At 51.3% G+C, this 17,257-nt stretch overlaps 1 protein-coding gene across 2 annotated transcripts in view; it reads left to right on the top strand.

Annotated features, from left to right (window-relative positions):
• ASB3 (ankyrin repeat and SOCS box containing 3) overlaps window positions 1-17,257 on the top strand; it is a 1,206,585-nt gene that overhangs the window by 640,086 nt on the left and 549,242 nt on the right. For both annotated transcript variants that reach the window (XM_069608363.1, XM_069608362.1), the window contains exon 8: window positions 3,765-3,962. In XM_069608363.1, the coding sequence (XP_069464464.1) occupies window positions 3,765-3,962 (198 nt within the window). The remainder of the gene's footprint in view (window positions 1-3,764; window positions 3,963-17,257) is intronic.

A 17,257-nucleotide genomic window follows, 5' to 3' on the forward strand; every position in this document is an offset into this window, starting at 1 on the left:
TTGAAAGTAGCACCGACCCTACCAATCACAGACGCCTCGGTCCTCCCCCTCCTAAAGAAATATAATCTAGACTCCAACATACTGACAAACGATCGACCCATAAACACAGTACCCTTCCTCCTCAAAATACTGGATAGAGCAGTGTACCTTCAGATCCAAAACTATCTTGAATCGAACAACCTCCTTGGCCTACGCCATCAGGCTCCCGCCCAAGACACGGGACGGAAACAGTGTTATTGGACCTGAAAATTCAAATGAGTTTAAAGACAAAGGCAAGCTAGCCCTCCTCCTGCTCGACTTCTCCACAGTGTTTGACCTAGTCAATCACAGTATACTCTGTAATCATCTAGAGTTAGCAGTCCACTTCTCTCCAAAAGCCATACAGTGGATACAATCCTTCCTTACAGACAGAACCATGAGTCTTCTCACACAGCGCAGCAGCAGTGCCAGCCCCGGTCACCTGCGATGTACCACAAGGCTCACCCACACTCTAGAATATATTCACGAAACCACTATTTGACGACTTAGATGTCATCTACACTAACTGCACATATGACACTCAAATCCTCTGGTATCTCAAAATATCTGGCATTTTTAAGCACTCCTCTGAAGAGGTATCTTTCTCAAAACACCACTAGTGATACCATTTCTGAAGGGATTAACACATGATTTCCCTCTGATTCTCTTTCAAGTCCCTGTTTGGGATCTCAACTTGGTTTTGACATTTCTCATGTGTGCTCCTTTCAAGCCTATTTATTCCTGTCCTTTAAGATTGCTAACACTCAAAACCATTCTTTTGGTTGCTCTTAAATCAGCCTGTAGGGTGAGTGAACTTCAAGCCTTGTCTTGCAAGCCTCCTTACACAATTTTCGTTAAGGATAGCCTTAAGGTTAAACCCACATTTTTACCAAAAATTGTCTGATTTTCATTTAATTCAAAAGGTGATACTACTGTCTTTTTATCACCCACCTCATGCTGGAAAGGAAGAGATGAGATTACACAGGCTTCACCCAAGGCGTACACTTAGCTTCTGCATATCCAGGATGTCTAAGTTAAGACAGGATGATCAACTTTTCGTTGGTTACTCAGGCCATAAGTTGGGTATGGCGGTCACAAAACAAGCCTCATCTAGGTGGATCATCTCAGAAATGTCTGAATGCTACAGATTAGCTGGAAAAAATCCTCCTGAGGGTCTCTGGGCTCATTCGACCAGGGGCATGGCTACTTCCTCTGCTTTAGAGAGAGGAGTCCCAATTCAGGATATTTGTGCAGCAGCCACATACTCCTCCGCTCACGCATTCACAAAGCATTACTGTCTGGACTCTTCCTCGGGCGGGAAGGTGGATTTTGGAAGGCAGTGTTACATTCGGTACACACAAGCCAAGATGGAATTCCTAAATTCTTACTCCCTCCTCCAAAAATGCAACACTGCTTTGGGAGTCTATCAAAAGATGAGGAATACGTGGGAGGACACAATCCATTCAAAGAACAAGTTACTTACCCGTGGTAACGTTCTTTCGATTGGATGTTCTTCCCACGTATTCCTCATCGCCCCTCCCTACTTACCCCGGAGTAGAATTTCCTTGTTATTATAGTTTGTGTTTTTTCAAGGTGAGTCACTGTCCTGCGTGTCACCGGCCTGCGCAATTGGAGCATGTGGAGGAGATGGAAAATCCTCCATTGAACGTTCCAACATGTTCTTTCTGTACGTAGTGGCAGTTGCAGTCTTTTCTCCTAACTGGTTTTAAGTTCATGCTCTGCCCCCTAGCCGGCGCGTTGCAACCTTTGTTGCTGTTTCCTCTTGGTTTGCGCGCTCTTGTTACATTGTATTCTTCCTGCCTATTTCTATTCACTTTGAGACTCCCCGTCTCATCCTCCTGTCTTCGGCACCTTGCACACCCCGCCGTTCGACCATGGCAGTCCTGTGCCTTTCCCTTCCGAGACGCTGCACGGCTCCACTGTGCTGCTCGCGGTTTATTCATTCCTCACTCGAGAGCCGTTGGGATCTTCCCTTCAGCGGCTCCTCCTTCCTCAGTGTGCCAGCAGACGCCCTGCTCCGCTGCTCTCAGGCAGTGCTCCCTTGCAGCTTCTCTGCTCTCTGCACACCTGCAGAAGCTCCCTTTCCAACGGCTTCTCCTTACGACTGCATTTCCAGCTAAACCACAGACCGAAGTCCCTCGAGGCTTCTCGCTCATTCATGGCAGCCTCTTTCATCTCTGCTGCCTCATTCCCTTGCTGGTCATAATAACTATGTGGATCCTCCACTTTCCAAACCCCTGCTTTCCCATACATGTAGCTGACATTCTTAGGGAATTGTTTCACACTTTAAGTTCCAGTATTTCCTCTGGTGCTTGCTCTCTCAAAAATACTACCTATTCTACTGGACCTATTCCTCTTCCTCTCAAGAGTCATCCTAGCTACTTCTGCTTTTCACATACTCCCTCAAATTCGAATTCTTGGACTCCAACAACCACCCGCTGGATTGTAGAAGGACGCCATCTTCCAAGAAGGTTTGTTTGTGCCGGTGGCTTTTTCCCTTCACCTTTGGCGATTCCTGGAAGGCTGGCCTCTTGCCTAAGTTGTTCCTTCAGCGGGCATAGTGGCTACTTCCCTGGGTCGGCCATATCTCTACAAGGAGAGAAGAACGTCAAAGAAAAGGGAGACCAGACTCCAGACGAGGAGGAACTGTCAACAGAAGAAGAAACAAGTGAGGAGGGGACTTTAGTCGCTGACGGTGACAGTAAGGTACACCCATAAAGAAAATTGGAAGTATGCTCATAAACGCAACTGAAGCCAATGGTTGCTGCGCATGCTATATACCAGTGATGACATAGACACTGAGACAGAGGCACTCGAGGGACATCGAGTCAACAGGCATTGACGCGAAGCGCCCCCTGCTGGAAAAAAATTACAGAGCAGATAAAGCTGGATATGGATATATCAAAAGATGAGGAATGTGTGGGAGGAACATCAAATCGAAAGAACATTACCGTGGGTAAGTAACGTGTTCTTCTGTAGGGCATAATGATGTGTGTCACTTTGAGAAGCATATTCTAGGCATGCAAGTTATGGCAGAATTGCCTAAGGCATAAACCTCGACCATGACCCTGGCCCTACTAAACCACGCCAAATATCCAATGGACCTAGCATTCAGCCTGGTGCAGTGTACCCCCATAATGGGACCATGGGCCACTGTCCATGGCTTGCGGCTGTGTCCATTAGCTTCATCCCTCGGACATGGGCTGAAGCCATACTGCAGGCCCTGCTGATCTACAATAGAAATTGAGCAGGGCAACCTAAACCATAACATGCCTATAGCACGTTTTATTCAGTGAATTTCAATGCTTTTTATCACTGAAGATGTTTAATTTTGTTCCAGCACTGTATGTAAGTTCTTAAAAATCCATCTTTAAAATATATGAAACGACCATAAAGTTACTTTAACATATATTTTGCAGTACATGTTGATGTGTGTCACTTTGAACAACACACATGGAATGCAAGTTATGAATGAAGTGCCGGGGCATGAGGGTTGGTCATGCCACAGGCCCCAACCACCCACTGTAGACACTGGACCTAGCCTGCAGCCTGGTACAGTGCCCACAACACCACAAAGGGGCCGTGGGCTACTTGTGGCCTTGTCCTATGGCATCATACAAGACAGTCTGGGAAAAGTTGGGGGTAGGTTCTTAGACATAAGCCAATGTAAATGTGAAGTTCCCAAACAATAAATACTTACGTGAACTGTGTTTTTACATTTTCAGCATATTGGATTTGCTTGTGCGAGTTACTGATAGGACTTGCGATACAGGAGAAGGCAAAGTGAGTCCAGTCTACTCAGCTGTGTATGGGGGAAAGGAAGAGTGCCTGGAAATGTTATTGAAAGAAGGCTACAGTGCAGATGCTCAAGCTTGGCTCATTTTTGGATGCAACTCACCCATGTGTATGGTTTTCCAAACACAGTATGTATACAAATTGAATTTATATGTTTATGAAGTGTTCTTTCTCGTGGAATATAAATTCAGATTGTTTTATTGATTTGTTTTTTAATTGTCATCGTGCAACCTACCCTATTTAGTTTGTGATTTGATACCTTATCGTACACCATCTGCCTTTTACAAAAAGAACTGCATGGACACCAGCAGTAGACCAGATTCTAGATTTGTCCGGACTGTCCTGCAGCACCTTTTTGCTCAAGATGGTTCTCTCCACTCTTGAGAGTGCGATGCTTGCTAAAGCTACGTGATGTAGGAGTAAGAAAAAGCTACTCACAATAGTGACCGATACTCATCCATCCCATCCCCTTTCCTCCATCCTTGTGGGCGTCCCCGAACATGGGGATGCTGCTACTGACACCTTTGGCTACAAAAAATGTGAGCTGTCCCTTTAAATTTAGTATAGCGCATTGGGGCGCAGCCCCGGGTATATGAATGCCCCTGAGGCTCTGCCGCCTCACCCCAGTCCCTTTTTCTGCACACGGAAGCCTTTTCAACGTTCACATGCTCTTTGTTTTTTTTCTAATTGCTTCCCCTCCCTTCAGGGCCTTGCCTCCCCCGGTGCATAACGACAGCAGGAGGCTTCATGGCATGTGCATCCTGCGATTGGTCGTTCCTGACCTCGGACCCCCATGCTCTCTCCTTGAGTGGCTGGGGCCCAACTACCGCAGAGACTCGTGCGCAGCTTGCGGCTCTCTCGGTCACCATTGTTGAAGAATTGTCTTTCCCGTTGGAGGGAGATCTTCTACACCTCACCACCCGGTCATCAGAAGACCATGCGTCTCAAAAAGGTAGGTCCTTTATTCTCTAAGACACCCCAGTCCGGAGACTCCTTTCTAGGACCTCCAGCTGGGAGGGGTCCCTCGGAATTTAATACTGGTGGTAGGCCTGAGGCCGGCAAGGCTACTAGCTCCCTAGCGGAGGAGCCCAGGGCCTGCGCCCGGCAGGCCGCCGAGGGGCAGTCCAGCTCTTCTTCTGCAGTGCAGTTCTTAAGAGCTTTCAGGCTCCTGTTCCAAGTGCCACTCTGAGGCGCAGTTCCATACGACTACCAGCCCGGCGGCTGAGAGCAATAAGCCTCCCGCAGTGCACTCAGAGGTCGTGACACAGGGGACACATTCGACTTCAGCCTACTGGCTGGTGTCATAGGCCTACTGGAGCCCTCTCCGAGGTCAGTGCTTCTGCATCAGGTTTGGGCGCAAATAATCCTTGCCCATGTGGGACTCAGCACAGAATTCAGGACCCTTGCGCCCTCCCTCCAAGGGCATGGCCGCAGGCTCCCAAAATGACAGACAAGCCTGTGGCCGAGCTTGCATGACCGGCAGCCATCTTGGATTCCGACAGTAGGCCTCAGGCGGCACCATCGCCTTTGGAATGGGCAGCACATGGGTGATCCAGTCCTCTTCCTTCAAGGAGTGGCTCTGGGCCTAAGGGCCCTGGCGGGTTGTCCCCTCAGGGATATATTTATGCTACCCAGACTTAATGGTTATCCTTTTTTTGAGCGCTTATTCTGCTTATGCGCTCTCAGCAGATGACAAGGATTTCATTAAGGAGGTGGTGCCCCACGTGGTGCCTCCTTCGGGCCCGCCACTGGTACCACCGGTGGTCCCAGTACTGCAGCCGCTAGTTGCTCCATTCCTGGTCCTCCTCCTCCTCCAGCTCGTTCAGTTGCGGTGGCTGCTCCTCCACCTCCAATGCCTACACCTTTGCCGCAGACACCTGTCACTCCGCAGCCCTCTCCGGGGGTGGACTCCTCTGCCGCAGCAGGACCCGGACTTCCTCCGCCTGACAAAAAACAGGGGGCGGGGGAGGTGGTGGTGACGAGCAGGAAGAGGAGCCTTCTGTGTCCATTAAAGCATTTCATGGCTGTCTTCACAGCCTAGAGGAGTTCCTGTGGGGGCGGGGGGTACTCCATCTGGACCAGGCCCCACAGGAGCCAGGGGTGCTTGCAGATGTTCTGGACCTGCGCGCCACAGGTCGCTCTGCCATTCCTCTGCAAAAAGACGTGCTTTCTTTGGCCAAGAAGTTCTTGGAAAAGCCATGGGCCAACACCCAGATAAACAAGAAGCTGGATGGCCGGTTTCGGCTCCTGGTTGTGGAACCAGTCCTCCTAGCGTCACCCTCAGCCACCTTCAGTTGTCTTTGTTGGTGCATGTTTATATTCAAAGTCGTTGTCTTCTTTTGCGACTGGCACCGCCTCCAATTGTTCGTCCAAAGAGGACAAGGTGCATGAGTCTTTCGGCAGGAAATGCTACCTTAATGCTGGTCGTCATCTACACCAGACCAACGCTGATGCCATCCTTGCGTTGGAGAACCAAGAATTGCGGTGCAAGATTGGGTATTTCTTCCACATTTCCCTCTGGAGATGTAGACCTCCTTCGAGGCTGGTCTAGCGGAGGCCCATGCGGTTGTGCAGGATCTTGTGGAGTCCACAGTCTCCCATATTGACACAGCCAGCAGGGAACTCTACTTCGGTGTTGAGATGAGGCAGACGGCGTAGATGCACGCACCAAAACCTTGCTCGTATTTACAAGATAGGATGCCCAACCTCCCGTTCGAGGTGTCAGATCTTTTCCACTCCTACGGATGACGAATTAACAAAAAAGAAGGCGTCCACCTAGACTGCATAGTCATTGCCGATCTTCAACAAGCCTGGGCCAAAATACTACCCACAGAGGTTGGGCAGACTTCAAGCCGTGCTCCTTGAGCGGCTACAAGGGGTTTCACAACCGCAGATCCCGCCAGCCTGACAGGTCACCTATTGACCATAGGAGGAAGCAGCAGAGAACCTCATGGGGCTTTTTCCATTCCCCCTACTCCACGCCTCCCTCAGATGGCAAAAAGGGACCACAGTTCTCCTGTGGGGGGCCAGCTGGCTCTCCTTGTGAGCGACTGGAAGCGTTTTTTCACAAATCCCTGGATTCTTTTAGTAGTCTCCACAGGGTTCAGTCTCCCTCTTCCTTCCCCCCTCCTTCTCCTCTGCTGTTGCAGATTGGATATAAAGCGCTTCTGCAGGAGATCCTGCTCTTGCTGGACATGCAAGCAGTGGAACCAGTGCCCATCCTCCCCCCACCCCCAGACAGGGGCTCTGTGTATTATTCCAGGAATTTTGCAGTGCCCCAGAACAACCAGGCAGGTTCCTCAACTTGTCTTTACCCCTCGAACAATTCAAGATGATTACTCCTGCAAACATAGCAGTGTTGCTGTGGGCCGAGGACTGGATGTGTTCCTTAGACCTCAAAGATGCGGACCTACACATCCTCATCTTCCAACCGCACCTGAAATTCCTGCAGTTCTCCAGCATGGGGTCTGGCATGGATTCACATGCTCGTGCTCATGAATATTCCCCGTCATCAGGCTGGGAATCCTCGGTAAAGAAAAAATCAGTATCAGTTTCGTTTCTGATCTGTCTTTCTTAGTAATAACCAATCACTGATCTCTGGGTCATACTGCCCCAGCCAATGACTGCCCTCTCCCTAAGCCCCGCCTCTGGCAGCCATCCTCAGATTTTTAACGCACGCTTAAGTGTTGGGAGTCCTCATGTTTAGCTCTCGAGTTTTTTACTGCGTTTTCACGTTTTTTCGGGAGAATTCTCATTTTTTCGGTTTAACCGAGCCTCAAGCTCCACCATTTCTACTTCCGATAACGGGGACCCGTTAGGGAATTCTCTACGCCCCTCAAGGGTGAAGTTTTCGTCGAGTTTACACTTCTTGGAGGATTCTGGAAGATCTGCGGCCTACCACAAGAAATGGCCCAGGACTAAGGGAGCTCGACGCCCGGATCCAAGCTGTTCAGGAACTGCCCTGGATGCGGATTATATAACGTTTTCAAGGAGGACGAGCATTCGCAATGTCTCTACTGCCTCCATGGGGACATGACGCACGTGGAGAAGGACTGTGCGTTCTGCAAGAATCTTTCAGAACGGACCAAACAAGATCGGCGTTCTCGCCTCGCCACCTGGCTGGAGAAGGGCACAGCAAGTGAGAAGGCGAAGAAGTAGTCTGAGCGGGCTTCTATGTCCTTTGAGGGCGCCCCGGCGACGGGAGCCCAACAGAAGGCCAAGCACCGCAAGTCTGCGGGCTCCGGGAGCGCCGAAAGGTCGGGCTCTTCGGTTGCCAAGCAGGGCGCTACTTCCCCGGCACGTTCCACCACGAGCCAACGCTCTGGGTCGTGGAAGAGGAAGTCCGAGAACCCAGGTAGACCGCTGGAGTGGACCCGGTCGATCTCGAAGGGGGAGCGAGGCGTTGACCCTCCCCCCAAAGGCAAAGCCCCAGGACGCACCTAAGGTGGTGAAGGCCTTGATCCACCCGTCTAAGGCCTCTACCGAAGTGGTCTCTGCGACCCTGGCGGAGCCGGCTGAGACTACGACAATGGAAACGGTCTCTGGGCCCAGAGTATCCCTGCCGCCGCGGAGGGCATCCTCTTTCCAGCCCATCGCTAAGACCCCCGTGAAGCCCTCGGCTGAAAAAATAGAGGTGGGCGGTGGCCGTTAAAGACTCGGAATCAGCCTCTGAGGAGGAACTGGTGGAGACCGAGAGGGGCCTCAACGAAAGGTCCATAGGCCTCAACGAGAGGTTCATACACCTCAACAAGAGGTTCCAGAAAGTTCGATCCCAGGGGACGGTCCCTGCTGACGTGATCGATGATAGCGAACAGTATGACGAACAGGGCCCACTGGGGCGGCCATCCCATCCGTCGCAGCCATTGCTCGAGCCCCAGGATAGCTCGCGGCCATTTTGTTGGCAATCCAATCCTTATGTACCAAGATAAGGACGAGATTACCACGCACCCCGACGGAGGAGCCAGAACCAGGCCCGTCGGGAAGCCCTCCGAACAAGCGGAGGAGAGACCACCCGGCTCCGCCCTTCGTGCCTGCGAGACCGGCGGACCCCTCATCCCCCTCGCCGGGAGAGGATATGGTGACGGATACGGTGATGCGGACGGACGACGACGGCAGCGATGACACAGCGGACATCCTGTCGTCACCCCCCCCCCCGCGGGCGTCCCAAACCGACAAGGTTGGCTCTTTCCACGCCATGATAACCAGGGCATCCGAGCTCTTCCAGCTCTGCCCTGAGGAACAGAAAAAGGAGGGGTTTCTGTACCAGCAACGAGAGGCTAAGAGGAAGACGGTCCTCGCGGTGCCTTTACTCGACATCTGGGACGAGGGGCTTGCTGTCCTCAAGAACCCTGCCACGACACGCGCCAAGAGGGACAGGTACGAGAAGAAGTACCGAGTCCCCGATGCCGCCCCTTGTGCCTCAGGGCCCAGCCCACGCCGGACTCGGTCGTCTCGGCAGCGGCTAAGAAGAAGGCAGCAGGCGCAGCGGCTTCAACTTCCACCTCCCCGCCGGACAGCGAGGGGAAGAAGTTGGACTCTATGGGACGACGAGTCATCTCGTCGGCGGCAACGACGATTAAGGCGGCCAATGCCTTAGCGATCGTGGCCCGCTACGACAGGGAGCTCTGGTTCAAGATAGCTCCCCTGCTAGATTTCCTGCCTGATGACAAAAGGGTGGAGGCCCTAGAGATTCTGCAGGAGGGCGAGGTGGCGTCGGATCACGCCATTACGGTGCCAACGGACATTGCCGATACCGGATTTCGCCAACTGGGCAACAGAGTTTGCCTCCGACGACGAGGATGGCTCAAGGCGACAGACTTTCACCAGGACGTCCAGACCAGAGTGTTGGACATGCCGTTCGACAGCAACAACCTCTTTGGTAAGGCAGTGGATGAGTCTCTACAGGCCATCAAGACCGACTCGGAGACGGCCCGGACCCTTGGTTGCTTCAGCAGCGACAGCCCTTTTGGAGCTCTGGAGGCAGACAGGGTGCCTCCAAAGGATCCAGCGGTGGCTCCTCCACCTACCGCCAGGCGGCCCGCTCCTCTTCCCAGGAGGCCTACAGAGGTCGCGGCAAACAAGGGGGTTCCCGCCGTCGTCGCCAAGGCCGCCTCCAAGCAAGACTGACCCCCACCGTCGGGCCCCCACCGAAGCACCCCGGTGGGAGGCCGGCTGACGAAGTTCGTCGGCGTGTGGGAGTCCATCTCCACCGACCGTTGGGTGTTGGACACCCTGGCCAACGGGCACTCGCTGGAATTTCAAAAGAAGTGCCCTCGCATTCCTCCCGTGGCCAGGAAGGAAAATCACGTCCCTCAACTGCTGTTGGAGGTATGAGCGATGCTGAAGAAAGGTGCCATAGAGCTCGTCCCCAGAAGGCTCCGGGGCTCCGGAGTGTACCCGAGGTACTTCCTCGTCAGGAAGAAGACAGGCGGTTGGCGCCCCATCCTGGACCTGCGCCATTTAAACAAGTACATCAAGGCGCAGAAATTTAGGATGGTCACCCTCCAGCACGTGCTGGGACAGCTGGAGGAAGGCGACTTCCTATCGTCACTGGACCTGGAGGATGCTTACTTCCACATCCCCATTCTAAGAAGGCACAGGCAGTTTCTCAGGTTCGTGGTTCAAGGACGCCACTACCAATTCAGAGCCCTACCGTTTGGATTAAAGTCGGCACCCAGGGTTTTCACCAAGTGCCTGGCACCAGTGGCGGCGCGGCTGCACCTGCAGGGGATCCACGTCTACCCCTACCTGGACACGTGGCTAATCCGGGCAAGGTCAAGGGAACTCGCCGTCGACCATACGGCGAGGACCGTCCGGTTGCTCACGGAGCTGGGGTTGTCCATCAACTACCCCAAATCCCACCTGGTTCCGTCGCAAGTAGCACTGTTTTTGGGGGAGAAGCTCGATACAGTAGAGCAATTGGCCTCCCCTTCAGAGGAGAGGACCAAAACCATCCTGGGCAAGGTACGGCGACTGTAAGCCACGGACGTGGCCAGGGTGAGGTCCATCAAGTCCCTTCTCGGGATGATGTCCTCATGCATCCACCTTGTACCCCTTTGCAGACTTTGTCCGCTACAGGAGTTCCTCAACGCCTGCTGGTTTCAGGCGGGGGGCTGCTCCGAGGACAGGTTCCCCCTCGACGAGGAGTTCCGTCGGGCGATCCTATGGTAGGGCACCCGGTCTCACGACGGGCACAGACTTTCAAACCCCGGCGTTTCAGGAGACGGTGACTACGGATGCCTCTCTGGAGGGTTGGGGGGCCCACACCGGAGATCTCCACGCAAGAGGCCTTTGGCTCCTGGAGGAGAGGTCTCATCACATCAACATCTTGGAGCTCCGTGCAGTGTTCTGGGCGCTCAAGTCGTTCCTCCCGTCCCTCAAGGACAAAGTGGTAAGGATCTTCACCGACAACACCACCACGATGTTCTACATACGGAAGCAGGGGGGCACCAGATCCCCAGCCCTATCCAAGGAGGCCCAGGATCTGTGGCACTTGGCCGTCGCCCAGGGGATGTTTCTGGTTCCCTTCCATCTGGCAGGAATAAAAAACACCATCGCCGACTCACTCAGCAGGGAGCTACGCTCGTGCCACGAGTGGGAACTGCGCCAGGATCAAGTGGATCGACTCTTCCAACGATGGGGCAAACCGCAGATCGACCTGTTCGCGACGGCGACAAACTCCAAGTGCCAGAGGTTCGCCAGCAGGTTCCCCCCAGCCGAGGAGCATGGGCGATGCCTTCTCGTTCCCTTGGGACGGCCTGTTTCTATACGCGTTCCCTCCATTGCCGTTGTTGCTCCGCCTCATCAACCAGCTCAAGAAGTCCAGGTGCAGGATGATCCTCGTCGCACCGGTGTGGCCGAGGCAGATCTGGTTCCCGGACCTTCTGGACTTGTCAACGTCCCCGCCAGTCAGGCTGCCGGCGGACGCGGATCTTCTCTCCAGAGAAGGAGTCGGCATTCTACACCACGACCCACAGTCACTGAACTTGTAAGCCTGGCTCCTGCAGCACTAGAGGTTGGAGGGTACGATATCCCGGCTGATTGCAGAGAGGTTCTTGCAAAAGCCAGGTCGTCCTCAACTCTCAAGTGTTACTATCATAAATGGAAGAGGTTCTCTGTCTGGTGCCGTGCACAGAAGATTAACCCTCTGCCGATTACGGCCCCTCAAGTGCTACCGTACTTACTGTCGCTGGCCAAGGCTGGACTGGCTCACGCCTCCATAAAAATACATCTGGCTGCCATCTCCCGATATACCAGGACTACGGGACGGGCGTCCTTGTGGTCTCATCGCCTGGTAAAGGAATTTATGAAAGGACTATTCCAATCATTTCCACCGGTGAAGGCCCCTGCCCCGGCGGGGAAACTTAATGTGGTGCTGACCAGGCTCATGGGGGCCCCATTCGAGCCTATGCATTCAGCGCCTTTGAAGTTCCTGTCATGGAAGACAGCGTTCCTCGTGGCCATCACCTCTGCACGACGAGTGGGAGAGATTCAGGCCCTATCTTGCAAGCCTCCATACTTGACTTTTCATGACACGAGGGTGGTGCTGAGGACGCACCCCTCCTTCATGCCCAAGGTGCCGTCGGACTTTCCACCTCAACGAGCCCTTGGTGTTACCAGTTTTCTTTCCGTCGCCTTCGACGCCGGCCGAGAGGACTTTGCACTCGCTGGATGTAGCTAGAGCGCTGAAGTTCTACGTGGACCGCACAAAGAGTTTTCGGAAGACGTCACAACTGTTTGTGAACTTTGGGTCTGTGAATCAAGGGAAGGCTCTCTCAAAGACTTCCATTTCCAGATGGCTCTCCGGCTGCTTTATGCATTGTCACCGGTTGCCAAACCGACTGCTGCCTGGCCGTCCGAGAGCCCATTCGACCAGAGCGATCGCTGCTACTACGGCATTCCTGTCTGGTGTGCCCCTGCTGGACATCTGCAGGGCTGCTACCTGGAGGTCGACGCACATCTTCACAAGATTCTACTGCGTCGATCGGGACTCCAGGGAGGAGTCCAGGGTCGGCCAAGCAGTGCTGCGGAACCTGTTCGCTTAAGGTGAGCCTGGTGAGGAGGTAAGGATTGCTTAATGTTGAGTTGTTGTATTGCTTGATGTTGAGCCTGTTGCCACCTCCCGTGGTTGTGCATGTGTATACTGCTATGTATTCTTTTATTCATGAGCATGTGAATCCATGCCAGACCCCATGCTGGAGAAGGAACAAGTTACTTACCTGTAACTGTTGTTCTCCAGCATGGGTCTGGCATGGATTCCCATGCGAACCCTCCCACCTACCCCTCTGCGGCTCTTCATTTGGTCATACTGCCACTTGGCGTGCTACCAAATCTGAGGATGGCTGCCAGAGGCGGGGCTTAGGGAGAGGGCAGTCATTGGCTGGGGGCAATATGACCCAGAGATCAGTGATTGGTTACTACTAAGAAAGACAGATCAGAAACGAAACTGATACTGATTTTTTCTTTACCGAGGTTTCCCAGCCTGACGACGGGGAACATTCATGAGCATGAGCATGTGAATCCATGCCAGACCCATGCTGGAGAACAAAAGTTACAGGTAAGTAACTTGTTCCTTCACGATTATGTCGCACGATTTCCAATACAGAATGCTACCATTTGGACCCAACTCGGCCCTTGTGTGTTCACAAAGTTTATGAATGTAGTGGCAGGCCTCCTTCACTTGGCAACATCTATTGGGGTGAGTGTAGCACCCAAGCAGCTCCTGGGCCTGTGACCCATTTTTAGTTTAAGTTAAGATTAGATTAGTTTATTTTGTGACGCTTTACAAACTGTAGTACTCTTCTGCCCTCCCCTGCTTCCTGGTTCCCGCCTCCCATCTCCCTTCCCAATCTGGCCTCTGATTGGGCTGTGCAGCCCTCCTAGGACAACGCCCCAGGGCAAAGGGCTCAGAGGCAAAGGACAGCTCCTGAAGAAGAAGCAGCTCCAGACCATGTTGGCCCGTGTTAGCCTGTGGTGCCTGCAACCGTCAACCAGCAGCGACTGAAAAAGGTAGGCGAGGTCTGGATAGGGGGACCAGCCATTTCTGCTCCCCGTTAGAATCTCATACCCATCTTATTATCCTATCATTACATTATATAAAAGCCTGTAGTCCATTGCACATTCATATATTATCCAACGCCTAGGCCAACCATCACTGAACCATATCTTGCATCTAGGTAGATTGTGTTAGTCAGCCATATTTCGCATCTAGGTAGAATGTGTTAGCCAGCATAGCTTGCATTTAGACGAACGGTTTGGTAACACATAATTTCAAAGTATCACTGCTCTGACTGTTAGGCCCCCTCTTTATGCCCTTCACCCTCTATCCAGATGCCCCAACACATCTACTTTTGTGACCCATTCTAGGTCCAGGTATCCTAAGTCTGGGGTTACTTGATGTGCTCCGGTGCACCCATTTTGGGCCCTCTCCCTCTGTCAAGGTGGCCCGTCCACACCAGGGTACTAATAGACTTGGGATACCCACACTGTGATTAGCCTCATTTGGGCCAGCTGTGTTTGTTAGCCATATGTCACATTGCGGTTGTGTCCTCAATCGAAGCTTCTCTCCCTCGTGTTATCGCTTGTACTGTCATACCCTCTATTTGGGCCCGTCCCACATGTGCCTGGTGTCTCAGATCTAGGTGTTGCCACTTTGTTGTTGTGCCCCCTGTCTGGGCCTTTCTGCCGTTTGCCAGGTGTCCCAAATCTAAGTGTCACGGCTGTACTGTCCTCTATCTAGGCCCCTCACCCACTTGCCAGGAGTTCCAGGTCTGGGTGTTATCCCCTCTACTGTTGTGTCCTCTCTCTGGGCCACTCTCCCACCTGCCAGGTGCCCCAGGTCAGGGTGGTGCCTCATTTGCTGTAGCGTCCACAGTCTGGGCCTTCCTCCTACCTACTAGGTTGCCCATAGCCGGGTGTCGGTGCTTTTACGGCTATGACCCAATTCTAGGCGTTCACCCACTTACCAGGCATCCCCAAGCTAAATAATGATTGGGCCTCCCCACAATCCTGGGTAGTTAAGATATAGGTGCTCCTAATCCCTGGTAGCCAAGGTACAGGTGCCCTTTGAACAATCACTGTCTCTCCAACCCAGACACTTCCACCCACTGCGGGTTTCGCACATCGGAGTCAGAAAGAAAATGCCACTAAACGACCGAACCGCAAGGGTTTACTACCCCTGGTTCAACAACCACAACTAAAGGACCCCGAAGATGAACAACAAAAAACACAAAGGAGCCAGAAAGGAAAGAGCAGTAAATGAGCAAACCGCAAAGGACTACAACCGTGGGTTCAACAATCCACAACCTCACCAACTGCAAGCAACAACTAACTATAAACAGCAAAGACTAAACCCCAAGGACCAGGAAACACGCCAATCGAAAGAGGACGCTCACGCAGAGGAACACAACCCACAACCCAAACACCATGCCTCGCCACAAGAAAGACAAAGAAGCCAGAAGAAACAACAGAAATAAGAAAAATAGGGTTGACACAGGTCAGTAAGATTTATCATTGCTATGAAAATCTTACCTTGCACTCATCCCTCCCAGACTAAGGAACAGGAGGATCTAATTCTTACCAGTATGGATCTCATGTTTCAGCCGGTTAAACTGCTTGCTGAGTCCACCAGCAATCGTTTTGTAACCCTTGCTGTGATACGTTTTCATATTAGTATCATTTGCAAACTATATGACCTACAAGTATTGTTGGGCACTTTTCTCTTGTCTAATGTATAAGGGTTCTGAGCTAACAGTCCCTCAGAAGTGGTGACAACTTCTGAACCTGTAATAGGCTTTTTGAAGGGGTTCTTATAAAGGAATCCCTTGGACCGACAGGGGTCTCCACGATTCCTCACATTTCTCCCTCTGTAGCAGGTTGGGTCTCAGGTATCTTAGTTGCAGGGGTTGTGGCAAAGCATTGTACATGTTTTCACTTCCTCTTAGATCTGGTTTTACTTTGGTTAGGGGTTTCTCTCCTGACACTAGGATTTACAATGGGGCTTCCACAGTAGATCCCACATTCTTAAGGTGTTTTGAGGATTACCAGTCCTCAAAGGCCTATATAGGTTTACAACAGTTTTTCCGGCCTGGAGGTTTCCTTCTGGGCACTCTGAACTAAAGAAGACTACTTAATTCCTACCTTGGGGTCAAGGAAGCTCCTTGTCCTTTTAGGTTTGTTAAAAAAACCTATTTCTTTACATCCATCTGGATCACCTCCACTGTAGGTGGGATTTCAGGTTTATCCAGCTTTAGAGTTTTAGGAACCACTTCCACTGTAAGTGGGTTTTCAAGTGTGTGACATGAACACCAAATTGCCTCCACAGCAAATTGCCTCCACAGCAGATGGTCGAGAGTCCAGGTTTTGAGATTCAAGGACCCCCACCCCCACCCCACTGTCTGTGAGGTTTCAGAGTGACTTTCTACCTCGGGCTCAACTGAAGGCAGAGTCACATCAGTGACTGGAACATAGGTTTTGCCCAGTGTTATATAGCTAAACTAAAGACAGGGAAACACATGTCGAGGTTAAGTTTTTGAATTTGAGGTTAAGTTTTTGAAGTTAAGATTTCATATAACACAAACAATGCCATTATGAAGTAATAGTAGCATCCAATGAGTACAAATATTCACGTGGGACTAAAGTTGAAAGCAAGAATCAACAAAGAATTAAAAAAAATGGAATTTTGAGCAAATACATTTTTTTTTGAATGAATGTTACATAAGAAAATTGAATTTAACACTGGAATTTGAGCACTCATTTTGGAAATAATGAAATTAAAGAAATTTGAATAACCAATTGAATGAATATAATTCAAATGAAATTCAATGAAATCAATCAAAACAACATTTAGAAATCCTTAGGAACGCAAATTAAGAGGCATCCATGTGTTCAGGTTTATACGTTACAAATAGTTCTGGACAGCCTCAGAACCATTGAATACAAGTTTGCTGCCCCACTTTTCTCAACATAATCACTTCCAAGACAACAAGGGACTCGCCAGTTGCCGTTTCAGGCTGGACAAATCTTTTCTATCACTGGGGTCACAGGAGTGACTGCTACCTCTAGCTTTGTGGGCCTCAGGGCTTGATCCCTATTTGAAGTTATGGGTGCTACACCCAAGTACCCTTCAGAGTGGCAGTTAACACCTTTTATTTCTGAGGGGTCTTCTAAGGGGACCCCTCTTCAAGTTGAAGATCGTCAACCTTTTTACAAGGTGGCTCAGCTGAATCTAAGACCACAGCTTTTGTGCTATAATCAGTATTAACGGATTTCTTAAGGGATTAAGAGATGGCACTTTCAGACCTACCTTTATTCTCATGGTTCCTTAAGAGGTTTAGATATTGAGAAGCTTTCTTCTTATATCCAATTATGAGATTTTCTTTTACCCTATCCCAGTCACTTCTTTCAGCTACATTTAAATCCAAGA

This window comes from Ambystoma mexicanum, chromosome 4q (genome assembly GCF_040938575.1).
Source record: "Ambystoma mexicanum isolate Mex_15411 chromosome 4q, UKY_AmexF1_1, whole genome shotgun sequence".
Classification (NCBI taxonomy): Eukaryota; Metazoa; Chordata; class Amphibia; order Caudata; family Ambystomatidae; genus Ambystoma; species Ambystoma mexicanum.